The sequence below is a fragment of the Bos indicus x Bos taurus genome, chromosome 8 (assembly GCF_003369695.1).
Source record: "Bos indicus x Bos taurus breed Angus x Brahman F1 hybrid chromosome 8, Bos_hybrid_MaternalHap_v2.0, whole genome shotgun sequence".
NCBI classification, from domain to species: Eukaryota; Metazoa; Chordata; class Mammalia; order Artiodactyla; family Bovidae; genus Bos; species Bos indicus x Bos taurus.
Window position 1 is genome coordinate 62339727 of NC_040083.1, and position 26492 is coordinate 62366218.

A 26492-nucleotide genomic window follows, 5' to 3' on the forward strand; every position below is an offset into this window, starting at 1 on the left:
TTTTGGCTGTCTATATCTGTACTCTTGTGAAGTATGTATTCAGATGTTTTGCACATTTTTGTATTCTTTTTTTTTATTACTGAATTTTTGTATATTGTTTAAATGTGCTAGTTAAGAGACCTTTACCAGGTGTGTTATGAAAATCTTTTCTCTTAGTTTGTGGCTTGTCTTTTCATTTTCTTAATGGCCTTTAGAAGGGCAGAAACTTAAAATTTTAATAAGATCCAATTTGTCAGTTTTTGTCCTCATGGCTCTAAAAATTCTTTATCTATCCCGCAGTCACAATGACTTATTCCTGTTTTCTCTAGAAATTTTATAGTATTAACCTTGTCATGTAGGACCTAATGATTCACTTTGATTGAATTTTGTTATGAGGTTCATTTTTTTTGTATGTGGATGAATAGTGTTCTAGCACTGTTCATTGAACTTCCTCCATTGAATTTCCTTGCTATCTTTTGTCAAAAGTCAGTTGACCATTTATGTGTGGGTCCATTCTGTTCCATTGATGTGACTGTTCTTTAGTAGTACCCCACTATTTCAACTAATATGCTTTTATGGTAAGTGTTGAAATCAGCCTGACTGCACCAGCTAGGACCTCTAGTATGGTAATGGATAGGAGTGAAGAGAATAGACATTCTTGCCTTGTTCCCATTCTTGAGCAGAAAGTATTCATTTCACTATTACGTATGATGTTAGCTGAAGGTTTTTCACAGGTATTCTTTATCAGGTTAAGGAGGTTCCTGTCTATTCTTATTTTCTGAGAGTTATTTACATAAATGATTTTGAACTTTATCAAAAGTCTTTTCTTCATCTATTGATATTGTGATTTTTCTCCTTTGTTGTTATTGTCCAGTCACTAACTGGTGTCTGACTCTGAGACCTCATGGGCTGCAGCATGCCAGGCTCCTCTGTCCTCCACTGTCTCCTGGAGTTTTCTCAGATTCACGTCATTTGAGTCGGTGATTCCACCTAACCACCTCCACCTCTGGTGCACCTTCTCCTTTTGCCTTTACTGCATTTATATAGTCACTTACATTGATTGACTTACAAATGTTGAATCAACCTTGCATTCCTAGAGTAAAACCATAATTAATCATGATGTCTTATTTCTCATACATATTTTTATATTTGATTTATTAATATTTTGTTACGATTTTTTGCACTTTGTTTCATGAGGGATATTGATCTGTTTGTGCCTTTTCTTGTTATGTCCTTGGTTTTGGTATCAGTATAATGTTGGCCTCATAAAATGAATTCAGAAGTGTTCCATTTTGGAAAAGTTTGTATAGAAGTGGTATTAATTCCTTCTCAAGTGTTTGTTAGAGTTTGCTAGTAAAGCCATCTGGGTTTGAGTTTTCCTTGTGTGAAGGCTTCTAACTACAAATTTAAAATTCTCTAATAGACATAAGGATATTAAGGTTGTCTGTTTCTTCTTGAGTAAACTTTGGAAATTATGTTTTCAGTGAAATTCATCTGTTTCATCTTAGTTACTGGATTTATTGGCATAAGTTGTTCATGATATGAACAACTTTTTTATGTCTATTTTTTAAATCTGCATTTATGGCCCCCTCTTTGATCATATTATTTGTAATTTGTGTCTTCTTTTTTTATCCCCTTGATTAATCTACCTGGAAGTTTACCAGCTTTATTGATATTTTCAAAAACTAGTTTTGGCTTCATGATTTTTTTTCTTTACTCTTTTTTTCTATTTCATTACTCATGTGTCAGTGTTGATTTTGCTCTCATCTTTATTAATTCCTTGTATCTACTTTCTTTTGGTATAATTTGTTCTCTTTTTTCTCAAGGCCTTTTAATTTTTTTAATTAATTTATTTATTTTAATTGGAGGCTCATTACTTTACAATATTAGAGTGGTTTTTGCCATACATTGACATGAATCAGCTATGGGTGTACATGTGTCCCCCATCCCAAACCCCCTTCCCACCTCCATCCCCATCCCATGCCTCAGGGTTGTCCCAGTGCATTGGCTTTGAGTGCCCAGTTTCATGCATCAAACTTGGATTGGTGATCAATATATTTCACATATGGTAATATACATGTTTCAATGCTGTTCTCTCAAATTATCCCACTCTTGCCTTCTCCCACAGAGTCCAAAAGTCTGTTCTTTATATCTGTGTCTCTTTTGCTGTCTTGCATATAGGGTCATCATTACCATCTTTCTAAATTCCATATATATGCGTTAATTTATTGTATTGGTGTTTTTCTTTCTGACTTGCTTCACTCTGTTATAATATGCTCCAGTTTCATCCACCGCATTAGAACTGATTCAAATGCATTCTTTTTAATAGCTGAGTAATATTCCATTGTGTATATGTACTACAGCTTTCTTATCCATTCATCTGCCGATGGACATCTAGGTTGCCTCCATGTCCTAGTTATTGTAAACAGTGCTGTGATGAACATTGGGGTACACGTATCTCTTTAAATTCTGGTTTCCTTGGTGTGTATGCCCAGCAGTGGGATTGCTGGGTCATATGGCAGTTCTATTTACAGTTTTTTAAGGAATTTTCACACTGTTCTCCATAGTGGCTGTACTAGTTTGCATTCCCACCAACAGTGTAAGAGGGTTCCTTTTTCTCCACACCCTCTCCAGCATTTATTGTTCGTAGACTTTTTGATAGCAGCCATTCTGACCAGCATGAGATAGTACCTAATTGTGGTTTTGATTTGAATTTCTCTGCAGTTTTAATATGGTACCAACTACTTTACCTTTCAAAGTAGGCTTCTCTTCTCTTCTGTAGCTCTTCTGAAGTAGGATGTGAACCCAATGTCTGTGGGATATCTTGACATTTATTTCTGGAAGTACCTTGCATACTGAGCTGAATGGCCCTGCGGAGATCGGCTTCTTCATTTTCCATGTCAGTTTCTAGGCGACTTAGTGCCAGAGCCCTCTGCAATTCCTCCTCATCCTCATCTAACATTCCTGTCCCATCATTTACTTCTAAGACGCGTTCTAGATCTGTTTTCTGGACTCTCTGTTCTTTAAGTTGTGCTAATTCTTCTCCAGTAAGTTTTGGTCGATGCATCTGTTGGACCCTGATCATCTGTAGAAGTTGGTTAGCTTTGCAATCTGGCAGATCACCCTTAACAACAAATACAGAGTAACCTTCCTATTGTAACTGAGCCAAGAAAAGTGCAAGGTATGTGTCTTATATTAATTCTGGACCCGTCAAAAGAGAATTCAAGTTGAACCACTGTTTTCCTAATTTTCTAACTGTAAACCAGTGTTCTTTATAGTTGCATATAAATGATCTTTCATTTATGGGATTAATCCTGAGCCTCTGGTACTCTGGACTGTTAAACAGGATTAGTTCTAAACCCCAAACTTTCAAGGCATTGCTTGTAACTTGAATAGAGAAAAAGCCACTGTCATCCATATTTCCAGAAGGCTGCTGCAAAAATGTGCGATAGTCTTCACTAGTAACTCCTCCTTCTGCCATTCTCATCCTCTCTTCCTCATCTAGCTGATGGGCAATTGAAGATAATTCCACAGGGATGAAGTATTCTCCTTGCAGTAGGTTATTCAAGCAATGTTGAGCACAAAGTGAGCCTTCTTGTTTTTCGTGGAAGATGGACTCCATGTTTATTTGTCTGGAGCCAATGGCCCCCGCGCCGAACCACCAGAGAACCAATCAGAGAAATTTTTGATTTGAATTTCTGTATATTTTCTTTGGAGAAATATCTGTTTAGTTCTTTGGTCCATTTTTTGATTGGGTCATTTATTTTTCTGGTATTGAGCTGCATGAGCTGCTTGCATATTTTTGAGATGAATTCTTTTGTCAATTGCTTTGTTTGCTATTATTTTCTCCAATTCTGAAGGCTGTCTTTTCACCTTGCTTAGAGTTTCCTTCATTGCACAAAAGCTTTTAAGTTTAATTAGGTCCCATTTGTTTATTTTTGCTTTTATTTCCATTACTCTGGGAGGTGGGTCATAGAGGATCCTACTGTGATTTATGTTAGAGAGTGTTTTGCCTGTGCTTTCCTCTGGTTGTAGTTTCTGATCTTACATTTAGATCTTTTATCCATTTTGAGTTTATTTTTGTGTACAATGTTAGTAAGTGTTCTAGTTTTATTCTTTTACAGGTGGTTGACCAGTTTTCCCAGCACCACTTGTTAAAGAGATTGCCTTTTCTCCATTGTATATTCTTGCCTCCTTTGTCAAAGATAAGGTTCCATAGGTGCGTGGATTTATCTCTGGGCTTTCTATTTTGTTCCATTGATCTATATTTCTGTCTTTGTGTCCCTACCATACTGTCTTGATGACTGTAGCTTTGTAGTATAGTCTGAAATCAGGCAGGTTGATTCCTCCAGTTCCATTATTCTTTCTCAAGATTGCTTTGGCTATTTGAGGTTTTTTGTATTTCCATACAAATTTTGAAATTATTTGTTCTAGTTCTCTGAAAAACACCATTGGTAGCTTGATTGGGATTGCATTAAATCTATAGATTGCTTTGGGTAGTATACTCATTTTCACTATATTGATTATTCTGATCCATGAACATGGTATATTTCTCCATCTATTTGTGTCATTTTTTATTTCTTTCATCAGTGTTTTTTAGTTTTCTATATATAGGTCTTTTGTTTCTTTAGGTAGACTTATTCCTAAGTATTTTATTCTTTTCATCACAATGGTGAATGGAATTGTTTCCTTAATTTCTCTTTCTGTTTTCTCATGGTTAGTGTATAGGAATGCAAGGGATTTCTGTATGTTAATTTTATATCCTGCAACTTTATTCATTGATTAGCTCTAGTAATTTTCTGGTGGAGTCTTTAGGGTTTTCTTCGTAGAGGATTATGTTATCTGCAAACAGTGAGAGTTTTACTTCTTCTTTTCCAATCTGGATTCCTTTTATTTCTTTTTCTGCTCTGATTGCTGTGGCCAGAACTTCCAAACTACTATTCAAACTGTGTTGAATAGTAGTGGTGAGAGTGGGCACCCTTGTCTTGTTCCTGACTTTAGCGGAAATGCTTTCAATTTTTCACCATTGAGGAAAATGTTTGCTGTGGGTTTATCATATATGGCTTTTATTATGTTGATGTATGTTCCTTCCATGTCTGCTTTCTAGAGGGTTTTTTTTTTTTATCATAAATAGATATTGAATTTTGTCAAAGGCTTTCTCTGCATCTATTTAGATAATCATATGGTTTTTATCTTTTAATTTGTTAATGTGGTATATCACATTGATTGACTTGTGAATATTGAAGAATCCTTGCATCCCTGGTATAAAGCTCACTTGGTCATGATGTATGATCTTTTTAAAATGTTGTTGGATTCTGTTTGCTAGAATTTTGTTGAGGATTTTTGCATCTGTGTTCATCAGTGGTATTGGTATTGGTATATTGGCCTGTAGTTTTCTTTTTGTGTGGCATCTTTGTCTGGTTTTGGTATTAAGGTGATGGTGGCCTCATAGAATGAGTTTGGCGGTTTACCTTCCTCTGCAATTTTCTGGAAGAGTTTGAGTAGGATACATGTTAGCTCTTCTCTAAATTTTTGGTGGAATTCACCTATGAAGCCATCTGGTCCTGGGCTTTTGTTTGTTGGAATATTTTTGATTACAGTTTCGGTTTCCGTGCTTGTGATAGGTTTGTTAAGATTTTCTGTTTCTTCCTGGTTCAGTTTTGGAAGGTTATAATTTTCTAACAATTTGTCTGTTTCTTCCAAGTTGTCCATTTTATTGTCATATAGTTGCTGATAGTAGTCTCTTATAATCCTTTGTATTTCTATGTTGTCTGTTGTGATTTCTGCATTTTCATTTCAAATTTTGTTGATTTGATTCTTCTCCCTTTGTTTCTTGATGAGTCTGGCTAGTAGTTTGTCTGTTTTATTTATCTTCTCAAAGAACCAGCTTTTAGTTTTGTTGATTTTTGCTATAGTTTCCTTTGTTTCTTCTTCATTTATTTCTGCCCTAATTTTTATTATTTCTTTCCTTCTACTAACCCTGGGGTTCTTCATTTCTTCTTTTTCTAGTTGCTTTATGTATAAAGTTAGGTTATTTATTTGATTTTTCTCTTATTCTTGAGGTAAGCTTATATTGCTATGAACCTTCCCCTTAGCACTGCTTTTACTGAATCCCATAGGTTTTGTATTGTTGTGTTTTCATTTGTTTCTATGCATATTTTGATTTCTTTTTTTATTCTGTGATTTGTTGGTTATTCAGAAGTGTGCTGTTTAGCCTCCATGTGTTTATATTTTTAATAGCTTTTTTTCCTGTAGTTGATATCTAATCTTACCACATTGTGATCAGAAAAGATGCTTGAAATGATTTTAATTTTTTTGAATTTACCAAGGCTAGAGTTATGGCCCAGGATGTGATCTATCCTGGAGAATGTTCCGTGTGCACCTGAGAAAAAGGTGAAATTCATTGTTTTGGGGTGAAATGTCCTGTAGATATCAATTAGGTCTAACTGGTCCATTGTATCATTTAAAGTTTGTGATTCCTTGCTAATTTTCTGTTTGGTTGATCTATCCATAGGTGTGAGTGGGGTATTAAAGTTTCCCACTATTATTGTGTTTCTGTTAATTTCCCCTTTCATACTTGTCAGCATTTGCCTTACATGTTGTGCTGCTCCTATGTTGGGTGCATGTATATTTATAATTGTTATATCTTCTTCTTGGATTGATCCTTTGATCATTATGTAGTGTCCTTCTTTGTCTCTTTTCACGGCCTTTATTTCAAAGTCTATTTTATCTGATATGAGTATTGCTACTCCGGCTTTCTTTTGGTCCCCGTTTGCATGAAATATCTTTTTCCAGCCCTTCACTTTCAGTCTGTATGTGTTCCTTGGTTTGAGGTGGGTCTCTTGTAGACAGCATATATAGGGGTCTTGTTTTTTTATCCATTCAGAAAGCCTTTGTCCTCTGGTTATGGCATTCAGCCCATTTACATTTAAGGTAATTATTGTTAAGTATGATCCTGTTCCCACTTACTTTGTTGTTTTGGGTTCAAGTTTATAAACCTTTTGTGTGTTTCCTGTCTAGAGAAGATCCTTTAGCATTTGTTGAAGAGCTGGTTTGGTGGTGCTGAATTCTCTCAGCTTTTGCTTGTCTGTAAAGCTTTTAATTTCTCCTTAATATTTGAATGAGATCCTTGCTGGGTATAGTAATCTGGGTTGTAGGTTTTCTCTTTCATCACTTTAAGTATGTCCTGCCATTCCCTTCTGGCCTGAAGAGTTTCTATTGAAAGATCAGCTGTTATCCTTATGGAGATCCCCTTGTGTGTTATTTGTTGCTTTTCCCTTGCTGCTTTTAATATTTGCTTTTTATGTTTGATCTTCATTAATTTGATTAATATGTGTCTTGGAGTATTTCGCCTTGGGTTTATACTGTTTGGGACTCTCTGGGTATCTTGGACTTAGGTGGCTATTTCCTTCCCCATTTTAGGGAAGTTTTCAGCTGTTATCTCAAGTATTTTATCATGCCCTTTCTTTTTGTCTTCTTCTTCTGGGACTCCTATGATTCAAATGTTAGGGCATTTAACATTGTCCCAGAGCTCTCTGAGGTTGTCCGCATTTCTTTTAATTCTTTTTTCCTCTCTGCTTCATTCATTTCCACCGTTCTGTCTTCCACCTCACTTATCCTATCTTTTACCTAAGTTATTCACCTGTTGGTTCCCTCCAGAGTACTTTTGATCAGTTATTGCATTATTCATTATTGATTGACTATTTTATTTCTTCTCAGTTCAGTTCAGTCGCTCAGTCACGTCCTACTCTTTGCAACCCCATGAATCACAGCACGCCATGCCTCTTTGTCCATCACCAACTCCCAGAGTTCACTCAACTCATGTCCATCGAGTTGGTGATGCCATCCAGCCATCTCATCCTCTGTCATCCCCTTCTCCTCCTGCCCCCAATCCCTTCCAGCATCAGAGTCTTTTCCAGTGAGTCAGCTCTTCGCATGAGGTGGCCAGAGTATTGGAGTTTCAGCTTTAGCATCAGTCCTTCCAATAAACACCCAGGACTGATCTCCTTTAGAATGGACTGGTTGGATCTCCTTGCAGTCCAAGGGACTCTCAAGAGTCTTCTCCAACACCACAGTTCAAAAGCCTCAATTCTTCGGCACTCAGCTTTCTTCACAGTCCAGCTCTCACATCCATACATGACCACTGGAAAAACCATAGCCTTGACTAGACGGACCTTTGTTGGCAAAGTAATGTATCTGCTTTTCAATATGGTATCTAGGTTGGTCATAACTTTCCTTCCAAGGAGTAAGCGTCTTTTAATTTCATGGCTGCAGTCACCATCTGCAGTGATTTTGGAGCCCCCAAAAATAAAGTCTGTCACTGTTTCCACTGTTTCCCCATCTATTTCCCATGAAGTGATGGGACAAGATGCCATGATCTTAGTTCTCTGAATGTTGAGCTTTAAGCCAACTTTTTCACTCTCTTTCACTTTCATCAAGAGGCTCTTTAGTTCCTCTTCACTTTCTGCCATAAGGGTGGTGTTACATATCTGAGGTTAATGATATTTCTCCCAGCAATCTTGATTCCAGCTTGTGCTTCTTCCAGCCCAGCGTTTCTCATGATGTACTCTGCATATAAGTTAAATAAGCAGGGTGACAATATACAGCCTTGACATACTCCTTTTCCTATTTGGAACCAGTCTGTTGTTTCATGTCCAGTTCTAACTGTTGCTTCCTGACCTGCATACAGGTTTCTCAAGAGGCAGGTCAGGTGGTCTGGTATTCCCATCTCTTTCAGAATTTTCCACAGTTTATTGTGATCCACACAGTCAAAGGCTTTGGCATAGTCAATAAAGCAGAAATAGATGTTTTTCTGGAACTCTCTTGCTTTTTCCATGATCCAGCGGATGTTGGCAATTTGATCTCTGGTTCCTCTGCCTTTTCTAAAACCAGCTTGAACATCCAGAAGTTCATGGTTCACGTATTGCTGAAGCCTGGCTTGGAGAATTTTGAGCATTACTTTACAAGCGTGTGAGATGAGTGCAACTGTGCGGTAGTTTGAGCATTCTTTGGCATTGCCTTTCTTTGGGATTGGAATGAAAACTGACCTTTTCCAGTCCTGTGGCCACTGCTGAGTTTTCCAAATTTGCTGGCATATTGAGTGTAGCACTTGCACAGCATCATCTTTCAGGATTTGAAATAGCTGGAATTCCATCACCTCCACTAGCTTTGTTCATAGTGATGCTTTCTTTTTTTTTTTTTTATTAGACATTATTTTAATACCATATCAAAACACCTTGACTAATGAAGAAAGCCTTTTCCCCCAGCTTTGAACATTTTTTTAAACATTTTATAAGGTTTTTTTTTTTTGTTTTGGATTTTAATATATAAATACAGAAACCTATCTTGCCGGAACTGATGTCACGCGTGAACATCAACAGCTAAAATGTTCTCAAACAGAATACCTGAAAACAGGGGCAGCTGTACACATCCTTTTAGTCTTTTGTTTGTCTAAGTTTTTTGGAAAAAAGAAAAGAAAATACACAGGGGTCTAGGAAAAACGTTCAGGCATTTTTGCAGGACACTTGTGATTGTTAAATCCTCTGAACTGACCAGAACCAGGAGGGAAGTGGGAAGGAGAAATGGGAAGAAGGGGGAGAAGGTCCTGATGGGCTTGTTTTTGGCAACAAAGTCAAGATATCGGGGTCCCCAGGGGAGAAAAGTGCAAAATCAAGCCAGAAAAATGGGGGGGAAAATCAAACAAACAAAAAAACCAAGGCAGAGTGGTTGATGGAGAGGCCGCTGGATGCCGGGCATAGGAGGGCTGTGAGCTCGCTCCGCGCCCCTGGGACTTGAGTGGCAAGAACCCGGCTCTGTTCGTTTGTCACTGAGTGGGTTCTGGCCGGGCAGCAGACAGCGATCTGTAAACATCACGAGGGAAAACACCAGTTGACACTAGACTTTTTGCTTTTTTTACTGATGCTTTCTAAGGCCCTCTTGACTTCACATTCCAGGTTGTCTGGCTCTAGGTGAATGATCACACCATCGTGATTATCTGGGTCCTGAAGATCTTTTTTGTACAGTTCTTCTGTATATTCTTGCCACCTCTTCTTCATATCTTCTGCTTCTGTTAGGTCCATACCATTTCTGTCCTTTATCAAGCCCATCTTTGCATGAAATGTTGCCTTGGTATCTCTAATTTTCTTGAAGAGATCTCTAGTCTTTCCCAGTCTGTTGTTTTCCTCTATTTCTTTGCCTTGATTGCTGAGGAAGGCTTTCTTATCTCCTTGCTATTCTTTGGAACTCTGCATTCAGATGCTTATATCTTTCCTTTTCTCCTTTGCTTTTCACTTCTCTTCTTTTCACAGCTATTTGTAAGGCCTTCTCAGACAGCCATTTTGCTTTTTTGCATTTCTTTTCCATGGGCATGGTCTTGATCCCTGTCTCCTGTACAGTGTCATGAACCTCCGTCCATAGTTCATCAGGCACTCTTATCAGATCTAGTCCCTTAAATCTATTTCTCAATTCCACTGTATAATCATAAGGAATTTGATTCAGGTCATACCTGAATGGTCTAGTGGTTTTCCCTACTTTCTTCAGTTTAAGTCTGAATTTGGCAATAATTTCTTCTGGTCCTTGTTAAACATTCCTTGCATCTTCTCAATCCTTGTCTCTAGTCTGTTTATCTGTAACTCCATTTTCTTTTCAAGATTTGGGATCATCTTTACTATCGTTATTGTGAATTCTTTGTCAGGTAGACTCCCTATCTCTTCCTCTTTTGTTTGGTTTGGTGGGCATTTATCATGTTCCCTTACCTGCTGAGCATTTCTCTGCCTTTTCATTTTGTTTAAATTGCTGTGTTTGGGGTGGCATATCTGTAGGCTGGAAGTTTGTGGTTCCTGTTTATTATGGAGCTTGCTCCCTGTGGGTGGGGTTGGACTAATGGCTTGTCAAGGTTTCCTGGTTAGGGGAGCTTGCGTCTGTTTTCTGGTGGGTGGAGCTGGATCTCTTTTCTCTGAAGTGCAATGAAGTGTCCAGTAATGAGTTTTTGGGTGTCTGTGGGTTTAGCATGGCTTTGGGAAGCCTGTATTTTAACTCTCAGGCTTGTGTTCCTGCATTGCTGGAGAATTAACGTGGTATGTCTTGCTCTGGAATTTGTTGGCTCTTGGGTGGAGCTTGGTTTCAGTGTAGGTAGGAAGGCTTTTGGATGAGTTCTTGTCTATTAATGTTCTCTGGAATGAGGAGTTCTCTGGTGTTCTCAAGTTTTGGATTTAAGCCTCCCGCCTCTGGCTTTTGGTCTTATTCTTACAGGAACCTCAAAACTTGTCCATCCATACAGCACAGATGAGAAAACATCTAGGTTAACGGTGAAAAAATTCTCCACAGTAAGGGACACCCAAAGAGGTTCACAGAGTTACATGGAGAAGAGACGAAGGAGGAGAGAGGGAGCGTAACCAGGAGGAGAAGAGGGAGAGTCAGAAGAGGAGAGACCAATCTAGTCAGTAATCATTTCCCTCAGTGTTCTCCACAGCCTGGTACACCCAGAGAGGAGGGAGGAGATAGAGGTGTCCTGGGGAAGAAAACTGAGAGTCAAAAGGGGAAAGAGCAATCTAGCCAGTAAGCACACCCATAAGTGAAAATAGATACTAAACATTAGATTCTTAAAGGTACAAAATTGATAACAAATACAAAAAAGCAAAGTTTAACAATCTAGAGTAGAGGTTAGACTCTCAAAAATACAATATTAGAAATACAAAACAAAATCAAAAATTATAAAAAATATGTATGAAATTTGTTTTAAAAACAGGGTCTTTTTTTTGCAAGGTAATAGTAGGTTATTAAAATGAAAATAAAAGGAGTAATAAAGAACTTAAAAATATTAAAAAAATGATAATAGTAAAAATATATTTAGGAATTTCTCTGGAGCTTTTGTGGGCAGTGTGGGGTCAGTTCAGTTTCAGATAGTTCCTTGTTCCAGCTAGTACTTCTTCTCAAGATCTATAGGCCTCTTCCAGTGCTTAGTCAGTGTTAACTACAGGGTTTTAATCTGTTGCACCTGTCACTCCCAGAGCTTTTCCATCTTCTTAGTTTATTGTGGCTTCCTCTGCTTGCAGGTCTCTTCAGTATCTCATTTCCCCCCTGACACAAGGGGGTGAAGGTGGTCACTTACTTAGGCTCACTTGTTCAGTTGTGTTGTGGGGAGGGAGGAACACTGCAAACAGATATCAGTGGCGTGTGTGGGGAGTGCTCGCAGTGTATGGACCACACTGGGTTTGCCCCAGCTCAGGGCAGCGTGTGCTTTCTGGGTCTACACTGCTCAGATCCCAGGTTGCTCTGCAGGGTACTGTCCAATGCGGGCCCTGCATTTCATGCACTTCCCAGGTGTCAGCTGCTCAGGTTCAGGTTCTCGGGTACTCCGCAAGGGCACAGACTTGGTTGGGCATGCGTTTTGTGCCCTTTCCAGGTCCAAGCAGCTCAGGTGACCAGGTGCTTGGCGAGTGCACTGTCCTAGGTGGGCCGTGTGTCTTAGTCACCACCCTGGTCCTGGCCGCTCAGTTGACCGCTCGGTTTCCCAGGTGAGCCGCGAGAACATTGTGTCAGGTGTGCTATGTGTCTCCTCTGGGGAGCCGATCTCAGGCTGTGACCCTCCTGGCAGATGTCAACCGTTTAGGATCCCAGGAAGATGTGGTTAGCAGCTGGGAGCCTGCTCACAGTTCGGTGGAGGATGCCTGTCTCTGGGGCCGAGATTGTCCCTTGTCTTCCAGCTCTGGCTGTCACACACCTGCCTCTCTGCCTCTGGTGGTGGGGTGGGGCCTGTACGCAGCCAGCTAGCTCTCCTTTGGTGTTGGCTCAATCCTTTGTTCTGTGAGCGGGCCAAGCTGCGGGTTAGGTTAGAGCCTTTCGTGGGAAAGTTCTCTTTTTGTTTCTCTCTCTGGCTATCCCACAGTTTGAGTTGCTATCTCAGGTTAGCTCCTTCAGATTATTCTCAGGGCATTCAGGCCCTGTCCTTACCCTAAGCATGCAGCCCATGCCTCCCTGTCCAGCACAGACGTGAGCATCTGGGCTACTTCTCCTCTGGGAGTTGTGGTTAGGTGTGTATTCTGTGGGTTTTTTTTTTTTTCCCTCCCAGTTATGTTGCCCTCTGAGATTCCAAAACTCCTCACAGACCTGCTGGTTTCCTGCTGTTTGGAAACTTCTCTCCTTCATGACTCTCTCCCCAGGACAGGTCTCGGTCCCTAACTCTTTTGTCTCTCTTTTTATCTTTTATATTTTGTCCTACCTCCTTTCAAAGAGAACAGGCTGCCTTTCTGGGTGCCTGGTGTCCTCCACCAGCGTTCAGAAGTTGTTTTGTGGAAGTTTCTCAGCATTCAGGTGATCTTTTGATGAATTTGTGGGGGAGAAAATGGTCTCCCCATCCTCTTCCTCTGCCATCTTGGGACTGCCCCCTCTCAAGGCCTTTTATGGATACTTCCTTCTCTGCCCATCTCTTAAATGACAGCCTTCCACAGGAGTCCATCCTTAACCTTATTTTTGACTCCTTGAACACCAAATACCACATATATGCTGAAGACCAACAAATCTATAAGCAGCTCAGACTTGTAACCTGAGTTTCTAGTGAATATAGCTACATGGCTGCCCTAAAGGCATCCCAACTTCTATATGTCCAAAATTATTTCACTCCCTTCCTCTCCTGCAGACTTGTCTCTTCCCATTACTATCCACCATGCTTCTAAGCTAGAAATTTGGAGGCTTCCCTTATAATTCAGTTAATCAGTTCCTGTTAATCCCACTTCCTGATTAGCTCTGATACTGATTTTTTCTATCAGCATTCCAAGGCCCTATTTTCAGATCTTCCATATCTTCAATTCTTACAACTCACTTATCTTTCGCCTTCTAGTTTATTTTCCTTGATACTAAAGAGTGATCTTAAAATGCAAAGTTGATCATTTTATTCTGCTATTTAAAATCCCTCCAAGGGTCTCACGTTAATTTTGGCAAAAATGCAAACATGCTAGCATAATATAGTAAGTAGTCTCTTCTGGGTCTGCCTCTTCTCACTTCTCGCATTTCCGTCTTTCAATCCTTAGCTTAGAGTCTTTATTCATTCATGTCCCACCACTCAACTGCCTAGAGTTCTCAGAACCAACCATGTACTTCTCTCACCTCTGTGCCTTTTAAATTTTCTCTTCCCTCTACTTGGGGGTGATACCTTTCCCCATCCCTGACCCCAGCCTCCACACATCCTTTTCTTCCTTGCCTGGCTGATTGCACCTTGTCCTTTAGAACTCCATCAGACCTCCTCTCATCTGGGAGACATTCCTTGATATCTTCCTTTCCCCAGGCTAGTCTTTATGCCTTTCTGACTTCCCTTGTTTTCTCATAGTATTCCATGCTTTTCTGTATCATAACAGTTATTTCCCTGTATTGTAATAGTACATAAAGTATTCAGTAGCAGTTTATGAAATATACAAACAAGTGAAAACTCTGAAAATACATTTGAATTCACAGCCTAATGCATCATTATAGTAACCTTTTACCATGTTCTCATAGGTGAAGATGCTGGAAGCAGATCTGGTTTCAAAAATGCTACGGGCTGTTCTGCAGTCTCATAAGAATGGAATAGCATTACCCCGGCTCCAAGGAGAGTACAGATCCCTAACTGGAGACTGGATCCCTTTCAAGCAATTGGGCTATCCTACACTAGAAGCCTATCTGAGAAGTGTGCCAGCAGTTGTCAGGATAGAGACTAGTAGGTCTGGAGAGGTAAGAAGGTAACTGTGTTTCAAAAGAGGCAAGCCAATTCTTAATTGCCTGTCTGGTACTTCCAGTCTCTTAGTTAGGATGGAAGTCAAAGTGAAAAGCACTAGCCAAGATTAGTGAAGAAGTGAAGTGACGTGAAAGACTCATGTCCAATTCTTTGCGACCCCCATGGACTATACAGTCCATAGAATTCTCTAGGCCAGAATACTGGAGTGGGTAGCCTATCCCTTCCCCAGCAGATCTTCCCAACCCAGGAATTGAACCGGGATCTCCTGCATTGCAGGCGAATTCTTTACCAACTGAGCTATCAGGGAAGCCAAGGTTAGTAGTGATAAAGAATTGCATCCAAAGCACAGCCTAGATTCTCATGTCTTTTATTTTACCCTCAAATTCTTTGTTATAAAAATAGGATTTTAACCATATTAAGTTAAAAATTTTCAAGTTTACTCAGTCTCAGTGTCCACACAAAATAACTGTATTAGAGACCTTAACTGCCTAAATATCATACCACTCATTATAGGCCTGCCACAGCTGTTTGGCCTAGGTTACTAGTGACCTCCTGATTACTGAATCCAATAGATACTTTAAACCTCTGATCATCTGACCTGACCCCTATCTGTTCCTACTGTCTTGATCCTAGTCAAGCCTCTACTTGATCATTCAGCACTTTTGGTTATTACAGGGCTTTCCCTACTGTTCTCCCTGTCTTTAGTCCCTTCTGTCCCTAGCCTGTTCTCACCTTTACTTTAGTAATAGTGATTATCCTACAATTTTAAATCTTCTAGTTCCTCTGGAATCATGTTTTATATGTAACATGGGCAATTGAGTGGTAGCAAGTAAAATTTTTTTATTACATATCCCCTATGACTCAGTAGTTTTGCTTCTTGTTGTCTGCCCAATATACAGTATGAAAGATTGGACAAACTACCACCCAAGACAGAAAGGTGTCCACCCCACCAAAATCAGTATATTCTGGGGGTATGTTTCATATGTAAATATGTAGGACAAGTCTGGGGTATTTCTCACAAAAAATTAGAATAGTTGTTCCTCTGGTGAGGGGGTGGGTCAGAGAGGCATTGGGTAGAGGAGAAAAGGGGCCCAGGGTTAGGAGAGCTGCCTTCCTTGGTGGCTCAGACAGTAAAGAATCAACCTGCAATGCAGGAGACCTGGATTTGATCCCTGGATTAGGGGGATCCCCTGGAGGAAGGCACGGCAACCCACCCTAGTATTGTTTCCTGGAGAATCCCATGGACCGAGGAGCTTGGGAGGCTACAGCCCATGGGGTCACAAAGAGTTGGACATGACTGAAGCGACCAAACACAGCACAGCACACAGCAAAGGTTTACCTAATCTGTAATACAGTTTATATAAGGAAAAGGTATAAATTATCAAATATTACATTAATAGTAAAACTTTCTTCAGTGTCCCTGGTTATCCCAGAAAGATTTAAGCCCTCCTTTCTGTCTGCTTGGCCTCTTATAATACATTCAGTATAACGCTTGACATAATGTTTTCTGTTTAGTCTCTTTGCCTCTCTTTCCTTCATAAGTTTCTTATGGATAAGGGATTGGTTTTTTGTTTTGTTTTATTTTGTTGGCCCTGACTTTTGGTGCTTAATAAATATGTGTTGAATGTATAAATGATCAAATGTCTGAATGAATTAGTAATTTAATAGTGTTTCATATAGTTACTGTGCTATAAATTACTCAACTCTTTATTCTTCTTTTTGGGACATTTTTAATGTTTCCAGGTTTTGACTATTACAGTAACCCCTAATGCACATATTTAGGTAGGTAATTTTTCTTCTTTTGAATTGTATTCTTATATTTTCAGGAATAGAAATACCGGACCAAAGATTACGAGCATGTTTTGGCTGTGGAGTAAGGCCTCATTGCTTTCCTGTCTTAATTTCAATTTAAAATTAAAGCCCCACTAGATGGGGCTCTAGAGATCATCTAACCTTAGCAGTCTACATTCTGTTTTCAAATCCTTTTTCAAATATCCTGTATATCCTATCTCTTTTTTTAATATAAAAAGCTGAGCTACTGTATTTTAAGTAGATGCCAGAGGCTCCAGGGCCTTTGCTTGCCCTGTCTTGCCCTCACACCCCTGAGGCACCTCCATGGAATCCTATGACTCCACTGAACAGTTTGAAAACCTCAGATCTAAGCTATTCCCTGTTTTGTAACTGATAGTACTGGGGTTTTTGAAGTAAACTGATTTGCCCTAAGTCACTCAGGTAATCCATTTCATTGGCAAGACTAGAATTTAGTGGTCTCTTGGAGGTAGTACAAATAGCAGTTACAAGTATGTACTTTGAATTCAGAGAGATAGCCTCGCTGCATGGCTTGAGAAGTTTGCTTAACTTTCCTGATCCTGTTTTCCCATGTATAAAATGGGAATAAAATAAATCTCACAGAGTATATGAGATAATATATACAAATCACAGGTTTCTTTTGGTTCATTTGTTAAGCCTATATACCTAGCACATTTTTGATGCTTAATAAAAACATGTTTAAGAAATAAGTGAACTTTTCAGTTTAAGGAAAAATGATTATTCAGTGTGCTGGACTATGCTTGGTTTCTCTTGCAGAAAATATAATTTAGCTCTAACATTATGAAAGAGAGAGACATGAATATTTGCATACAGCTTGATTTGGGACATGTAAACTCACAAAGATACACTTTGAAAAGTCAGCCTCTGGTTACCAGTGAATCTGAGAAATGTTTCTCCTCTCCCTTACCTCTCATAATTAGGTAACCTGCTATGCCGTGGCCTGCACAGAAACTGCAAGAATTGCTCAGCTTGTGGCTCGACAGAGGAGTTCTAAAAGGAAAACTGGTCGGCAAGTTAATTGTCAGATGAGAGTAAAGAAAACCATGCCATTTTTTCTAGAAGGTAAGATCTTTTCACATGCTAAAATTGTAAAGCCTGTTTATGAATACATCGTCATATGAAAATATTGCTTGTATTTATGATAAACACGTATGTTTGTTAACATTCATATGTCAAGGGAGAAATCCTGAAGCTAGTCCATTTGAATTTAAGTGAACATGATAAGCATGACTTATTAAGTGAAGTAACTCAGCATAATTTCCTATGGCAAATTGTGGTTTTGCTCTTTTTTGAGGGGAAAGCCTCATATAGAATGTTGGATGAACCAACTGAGTTAATGTCTTATTTAGGAAATCATATCTTTTACTATAAATCCTCTGTTTTCAGAAAAACATGAATTATATAGTACATAAAGATGTAGGGAACTCAGCCTGTATTTACTGATCATTTATCTCAAGGAGCTTATAAAATAATCATTTCTAAAATTAAATTCTCAAGAAATAGTTTAATGATAGTATAAAAGAGTAGATGCTGAATACCACAATGAGCATTTTAGGCAAAAGCTCAATCCTTGTTGAGAATGGCAGTGGAGAGCTTCATGGCAAGGGGGAGACTTGAAACCAGACCCCTAACTATTGGAAGAATTCAAATTGGTGGAGAAGCAATGGGAGGACTAAGATACCGCTGAGTGTGCTGCATTTGTAAGAATGTGAGGTGACTGCCACCAAGTTAGTTGGTGAGTGGAGGAAAAGTAACAAGCTTGCCTAGCAGATGAAGCCACATTTCGAGAAGCTCATCTGCTAAATATACACCAATCTGCTCTTCCCCTGCTGACCGACCCTCTAATGGCCACCTCCTCATACTCTTACAAACTGTTCTGAGCATAGAGACCAACAGAAAACATCTGGGCAAGGGAGTGACATTATGAAACCAGGGTTTTAGAAAGCTAATTGATTGCATTATGTATGCCTGACTTCATAGGAAAACCAAAAGCAACCCTCAGACAACCAGGATTTTCTTCAGATTTTTCTGTCAGCAAAAAACCTAATTCAACACTATTAAGAAACAAAGGAATCTCTCTTGGAGTTAAATCTGATGCTGAAGTGCTGCCTTACACATTACAAACAACTATTGGAAATGAAGTATTCAAAGATGTTCCGGTGCAGAGTCATATGACCATGTCTACCAACAACAGGTATTTGGGCTTTGTCTAGCTAAAAGGAGAAGGGTAGTGAACCTAGGATAATAAGTCTTAAACATGTGTGTACAGGTGAAGAAGGAAATACTTTGTTCTGTGTAACGTACACAGAGATGAGTAGAGAAATGCCTCATTACTAGTTACTCCACTTTTCTTGGCTGCCTAAACATCATTTTCTGAATATCTCCATTTTGTATTTGTTGTGCGTCATTAGTAGTCTCTGCTTGTAACGTTCATTTTAGAAGATCTCACAAATTGTTCTGAGATGCTACTTCAGCATAACTTAGTTTGGCTGAAGATCTTTCTTCCAATTAATTTTGTAAGTTTTAAATAAAATCTCATTGATTTGTATGCTCTACTGTGTTCCAATAATCATATCCATAATACAGTAACATTACACATCCATGCATCACAATACTGAACTGGAAATAATACCACAGCCTTAAAGTTTTTGTTTGGATGCTGCCATTCATTGGCCAGGTGAAATAACTGAAATTATTTCATCTACTGGGGCTGTGGTATCCTCATTTGCCCAATAAAAATGTTAACTCGGTGATCTCAAAGTTCTTTTCTGGGTCTGAATTTTGTGGTTTCATGAGGTAATTCAGGTGAGCAAACTACAATATATGGACCAAATCTGGCCCATTGACTGTTTTTATAAATCAAGTTTTATTGGAACACAGCTACATTCCTATGTTTATATAGTCTCTGTGGTTGCTTTTATACAACTGCAGAGTTGAGTAGTTGTGCATAGACAGTATGGCCTGCAAAGCCTAAAATATATACTGTTAGACCCGTCACATCAAAAGCTTGCCATCTCCTGGTGTAGATGAGTCAGTGTCACATTCTTCCATCTTATTTGTACCTGTACAAAACAAATTTTTTTGTATCATTTTTCTTTAAATCAATGCTCAAAGATTCCATTTTGTATAAAAGATAGTTCCCCTCCCGCTAAGTTCTCTCCCCCACAGTAGAATATTTAGAAAGAAAGAATATTTTTAAGTAGGCAAAAGGGTACTAGTTTTTTATATTTTAGTATTTTTTAATAAAGCAACCTTTAAATATTTTTCATAATGGTATATATTTAATGTGTTTATGATTAGTTATTATAAATTTTGTTATAAAGTCTAGAAAATTGACTTGAATCTTGACCCAAAGCACGGTTGGTGACTTTGGTGACTGAGGTACCATTGTCTCTGCTGGTTCTAGGCCTAAATTTCAAGATTTTGAATTGAATTTATAAGATGACAGCAAAACCAGGCATCCTGGATTGTGGGCCCAGAGGAGCACTCTCTACCCCATGGTCTGGTATCCTACTTCTCATCTAGTGGCACTGTGTGGCCTAGATAAAAGCCTTCCATTCCTGCAGGTAGCACCAGCAGTGATTGAGTAGAGGACCTTGCCACACCAAGCAGCCCTTACAGAGGGCCCAAGTTAGTGCTGTCTGACCTGCTGCATATCATTTTCCCACCCTCCCACCTAGCAGCACTAGGCCTAGGGAAGTGTGTTCCTCTTCTATGGGCAGCACCTACAGAAATCAAACAGGAACTCCAGCAGTAAACAGGAGCTCCATCAGCAACAGGTGAGTGTACCAGACCAGAATGGTACCATAAGGGCTCTGAAAACTAAATTTTTATTGGAACCACAGCCTACAAAAGTGGGCCAGGAGGTATATGATGAACCTAAACAGAATAACTACCTGCTAAAATCAGACATTTAAATAGGATCCAGAGTCTCCTAATATGTGTTCAGATATCCAGGTTACAATGAAAAAAATCAATCATTATACAAAGAACCAGGGAAATGACAACTTGAATGAGAAAAAAACAATCAACAGACATCAGCATTATCTTGAATCAGAGGATGGAATTATCTGACAATGATTTTAAAGCAGCTGTTGTAAAAATGCTTTAATTTGCAATTGCAAATCTTTTTGGAAAAAAAAAACAACAGAAAATTCACCAAAGAAAGAGAACATACAAAAAAGAACCAAATATTCATGGTGCTTTTCAAGTCTACTATATCTTACTTTTCTGTATATTTTAAAAAATAATTTTATTTGTTTATTTTTGGCTGTGCAGGGTCTTCATTGCTATGCAGGCTTTTTCTCTAGTTGCAGAGAACAGGGGCTACTCTCTAGTTGTGGTTTGCGGGCTTTTCATTGTAGAAACTTCTCTTGTGGAGCATGGGCTCTAGGACTTACAGGCTTCCTTAGTTGCAGTACATGGACTCAGTAGTTGCTGCTCATGGGAGCTAGAGCACAGATTCAGTAGTTGTGGCACACGGGCTTAGTTGTTCCGTGGCACGTGGAATCTTCCCAGAACAGAGAAGGAAATCTGTGTCTTTTGCTTTGGCAGGCAGATTCTTTTCCCATTGAGCCACAAGGGAAGCCCCTACTTTTCTGCATATTCCTTCTATTAATTTTTGAGAGTTTGATATTGAAACTCCAACTAAAAATCTTAATTTATCTACTTAAAAATAATAGTAATATATAGTGGAATTATATATAACTTTGTTCTGTATTTTCCAAATCTCCTGTAAATGTGTTATCATACTTTCATAATTTAAAAATAAAAAAGAGGGGAAAAAAAGAACCAAATGGAATGACCAAAATAAAAATTCAGTATATGAGCTCAATGGCAGAATGAATATGACAGAGAACAGAATCAAAGAACTTGAAGCTAGAACGTAGAAATTACCCAATCTGGACAACAGAGTAAATAGACTTAAACAAAAGAAAACAAAATAACTAGTTGAGACTGAGAGTTCTGTGGGGGGAAAAAACAATCTAGCAGAGTCTTAGGGACCTGTAGGGAGAATAAGAAGAGATCTAGTATTTGATCCTTAAAACAAAGAGTGAGATTGAAGGTGTATTTGAAGGCATAATAGCTGAAACTTCTCAAATTTGGCTAAGGACATAAATCTGCAGGTTCAGGATGCTTAGGAAATCCCAGAGAGGATGAATTCAAAGAATCCCACACCAATAATGAAACTTATGAAAACTAAAGACAAAGAAAATATCTTATAAATAGCCAGAGAGAAATGATACATCACCCATAGGTGAATACCAGTTTTAATGACAGTGGTTTTTCATTCACAGTCATGGAGAAATCATGAAGGAAAGAAATGGCACATTTTTAGTGGTGAAGGAAAAAACCTGTCAATCAAAATTCTATATCCTCCAGAAATGAAAAGGAAATGAAGAAGATATTCTCAGATGAAATAAAACTAGGAGAATTTGTCATTAGCTGACTTACTCCTAAAGAGGGACTAAAGGAAGTTGTCTCAACAGAACAGAAATAATCTAAAATGGTTTGAAATTTCAGAAAGTACAGGCATAAGCCCTAATATAACAGTAATTACTTTAAATATAAAAACACATAAAAATATGTTCAGCTTCATTAGCTATTAGGAAAGTGTAAATTAAAGCTGCATTGAGATTCAGCTGGCCAGCTGGGGCCATGGGATTTCCATCCTAGAACCATGACCCAGTTTGTCCATAACCTCATAGAGAAGGTCCCAGTACTGCTGTGGCTTACTCAAAGCCTCGATTGGCCACCTTTTGGCACTATGCCAATGTTGATCTGGTTCCTCCAACTCTGCTGAGATCCTTACAGCTATTCAGAGCGGGGGAAAAAATATCAGTAGTGCTCAAACAAGTAGCTTCAAACAGCTCCCAATTAAGGAAACTCTACTGAATGGTGTGGTGACCACTGAGATGTGGATGTGGTTTTATGTTGGTGAGATTGTAGGCAACTGTGACATCATTGGCTATGATGTTTGAAGACCAATCTTTAATATATGATTATATTTGCTTTATTATTTGAGTGTTCTTGGATTATGTGTGAACAGGCTGTTAATTGCAGATGAGATAATAAGATAGTAATAAGATAATGTGTCAAAAAAACCCTATATTGAGACACACCTATCAGAATGGCTGAAATAAAAAATAGTGATACAGTAATAATAGGGGACCTTAATACCCATTGACATCAGTGGACAGGTCATCCAGACAAAATCAGTAAGGTAACAGAGGTCTTAACACAGCAGACCAAATGAGCCTAATAGATATCTTGTTCAGTTGCTAAGTTCTGTCCACCTTTTTGCAATCCCATGGACTGTAGCACGCCAGGCTTCTCTCTCCTCCACTGTCTCCCAGAGTTTGCTCAGATTCATGTCTATTGAGTTAGTGATGCTATCTAACCATCTCATCCTCTGCTGCCCTTTTCTCCTTTTGCCTTCAGTCTTCTGCAGCATCAGGGTCTTTTCCAGTGAGTCAGCTGTTTACATCAGGTGGCCAAAGTATTGGATCTTCAACTTCAACAACAGGCCTGCCAGTGAATATTCAGGGTTGATTTTCTTTAGGATAGACTGATTTGATCTCCTTGCTCTCCAAGGGACTCTCAAGAATTTTCTCTAGCACCACAATTTGAAACCATCGATTCTTCAGTGCTTAGCCTTCTTTATGGTCCAATCTCACATACACAACAACTGGAAAAACCATAGCTTTGACTGTGTGGACCTTTGTTGGCAAAGTGATGTCTCTCCTTTTTAATATGCCATCTAGGTTTGTCATAGTTTTCCTTCCGAAGGGCAAGCATCTTTTCATTTAATAGATATCTATAGGACATTAATCCCAAAGCAGCAGAATACACATTCTTTTCAAGTGCACATAGGACATTCTCCAGGATAGATCATATACTAGGTCACAAAACAAACTTCAACAAATTTAAGAGGAAGAATTTATATCAAGCATTTTTTCTGAGCACAGTGGTATGAAACTAGAAATCAACTACAGAAAGAAAAATGGGAAAAGAACAAACAGTGGCGAGTAAACAGCATGCTACTTAAAAAAAATGGTCAACAGTGAAATCAGAGGAAATCAGAAAATATCTCGAGACAAATGAAAATGGACATATAACTTTCCAAAGTTGGGATGAGTCAAAAACTGTTCTGAGAGGGAAGTTTATAGTGATATAGACTTGATGTCTATATTGATATATCACCAACTCAATGGACATGAGTTTGAGTAAACTCTGGGAGTTGGTGATGGACAGGGAAGACTGGCATGCTGCAGTCCATGGGTTCACAAAGAGTTGGACCTGACTGAATGACTGAACTGAAGTGAGACTTCTCACAAGAAACAATTAAAGAAAACCTCAAAAACCTAACCTATTGCCTAAAAGAATTAGAAAAAGAAGAGCAAACAAAGTCCAAAGTCAGCAGAAAAATGAAATAATAAAGATCAGAGAGGAAATAAAATAGAGATCATAAAAACAATAGAAAAGATCAATGAGACCAAGAGCTGGTTTTTAAAAAAGATTTAAAAATTGATAAACTTTTAGCCAGGCTCACCAAGAAGAAAAGAGGACCCAAGTAAGAATTGAAGAGGAGAAATAACAACTGATACTGCAGAGATACAAAACAATCATAGAGAATATTATGAACAGTTATGTGCCCATGAATTGGACAATCTAGAAGAGATGGACTTCCCTTATGAGGGAAGTCCATAGCTGAGTAATAAAGAATCATCCTGCAGTGCAGGAGACCTGGGTTCAATTCCTGGGTTGGGAATATCCCCTGGAGAAGGAAATGGCAGCCCACTCTGGTATTCTTGCCTGGAGAATCCCATGGACAGAGCAGCCTGGCAGGCTACAGTCCATGGGGTCACAAAAGTCAGATGCCACTTAGCAACTAAACCAGAAGAGATGGACAAATTTCTAGAAACATACAAACAGCCAAGACTGAAACAAACAAGCAGAAAAGACAGTTTGAACAGGCTGGTTACTAGAAGTGAAATTGAATTTGTAATAGAAAAGCTAGAAGTAAAGTCCAGGACTAGATGGCTTCAAAGGGGAGTCCTACCAAATAAGAACTAATATCTGTTCTACTCAAGCTATTCCAAAAAATTGAATAGGAGGGATCATTCCCACATTCATTCCATGGGCTACCATTATCTCAATACCCAAACCAGACAGGGATGCCAGAGAGAAAGAAAATCACAGACCAATATCTTTGATGAATATAGATGCAAAAATCTACAACAAAATATTAGCAAACCAAATCTGACTATATAAAAAGGGTCATATACCATGATCAAGTTGGATTTATTCCAGAGTCATAGGGATGGTTCAACATTTGCAGATCAATGTGATACACCACATTAACAAACGGAAGGCTCAGAATTACATGATCATCACAATAGACCCAGAAAAAACATTTGATAAAATTCTGTATCTACTCAGGATTAAAAGCTGTCATCAAAGTGGGTGTAGAGGGAACTTATCTCAGCATAATAAAGACTGTTTATGACAAATCCACAGCCCAAATCATACTCAGTGGTAAAACCCTTCCCACTAAATTGAAGAACAAGACAAGAATGCCTGCCCACTCTTTCCACTTCTGTTTAACATAATATTGGAAGTCTTAGCCACTGCAGAAAAGAAAAAGAAGTAGAAGGTATCCAAATTGGAAGGGAGGAAGTAAAACTGTCACTTCTTGCAGATAACATGATACTTTATAGAGAAAACCCAAAAGTCTCCACCCCAAAATTACTAGAAATAATAAATGAATTCAGCAAGGTTGCAGCGTACAAAATTAATAGACAGAAATCTGTTATATTTCTATATGCTAATAATGGAATTTCAGAGAATGAGAAAGCAATAGCATTTATAATGACATCAAAAATTAAAATAACTAGGAATAAACCTAGCTAAGGAAGTGAAATATCTATACTCTGAAAACTGTAAAACATTGATGATGAAAGTTGAAGATGATACAAAGATGGACAAAGTGCTCTTAGATTTGAAGAATTAATATTGTTAAACTAGCCGTACTGCCCAAAGCAATCTACAGATTTAATGCAATCCTTATCAAAATACCCAGAACATTTTTCACAGAACTAGAACAAATAATCCTAAAATTCATATTGAACCATAAAAGACTTTGAATTGCTGAAGCAATCTTGAGAAAAAAAGAGCAAAGCTGGAGTATAACCCTCCTAGACTTCAGACAATCCTACAAAGCTACAGTAATGAAAGCAGCATGCTACTGGCACAAAAACAGACACAGATCAATGTAACAGAATAGAGAGCCCAGAAATAAACCCACACCCCTATGATCAGTTAACCTATGACAGAGGAGGCAACTATATACAATGGAGAAAAGATTGGCTCTTTAACAAGTTGTTACTGGGAAAACTGGACAACTACATGTAAAATAAGATATTAGAGCATTCTCTCACACTGTGTACAAAAGTAAACTCAAAATGGTTTAAAGACCTAAATGTTAAGACCTGAAACTATAAAAGTCCTAGAAAAACATTGTATAGCACAGGGAATTATCTTATAGCACAGGGAATTATCTTATTAGCCATTATCTTGTAATAACTTACAATGGAGTATTATCTGCAAAAATATCAAATCACCATTCTGAAAGTAATACAGTTACAAATCAAATATACTTCAATTTAAAAATATAACACTGAATCTGGCAAGCATACAGAGAAAATGGATCACTCATAGCATTGTTTTTGGGAATGTAAAATTGTACAGCCATGTTAGAAGATAGTTGAGGAGAAGTTAGAAGTTAGATAGAGGATAAGTTAGAAATCCTTAAAAAAAAAAAAAAAAAGCTAAACAGAAATTCCACTCCTAGACATTTATCCCAGAGATATGAAAACTTTAGTTTACACAAAAACCTGTACACAGGTGTCCTTAGTAACTTTATTCATAATAGACCCAAACTAGAAACAACCCAGGTGTCCTTGAGAAGTTGAAA

General features: G+C 38.4%; 1 protein-coding gene and 2 pseudogenes across 3 annotated transcripts in view; 2 read left to right on the forward strand and 1 right to left on the reverse strand.

Moving 5' to 3' along the window:
• The window catches only part of TDRD7 (tudor domain containing 7), a 103624-nt gene that overhangs the window by 12401 nt on the left and 64731 nt on the right, over positions 1–26492 (forward strand). For 2 of the 3 annotated variants that reach the window (XM_027549710.1, XM_027549709.1), the window contains exons 2-4: positions 14470–14682; positions 17437–17578; positions 18497–18710. In XM_027549710.1, coding sequence (XP_027405511.1) covers positions 14476–14682; positions 17437–17578; positions 18497–18710 — 563 coding nt within the window. In that variant the 5' untranslated portion in view covers positions 14470–14475. The remainder of the gene's footprint in view (positions 1–14469; positions 14683–17436; positions 17579–18496; positions 18711–26492) is intronic. The other variant, XM_027549711.1, reaches the window with a different exon arrangement.
• Positions 2692–3705, reverse strand: LOC113897221 (annotated as a pseudogene).
• LOC113897222 lies at positions 21265–22849 on the forward strand (annotated as a pseudogene).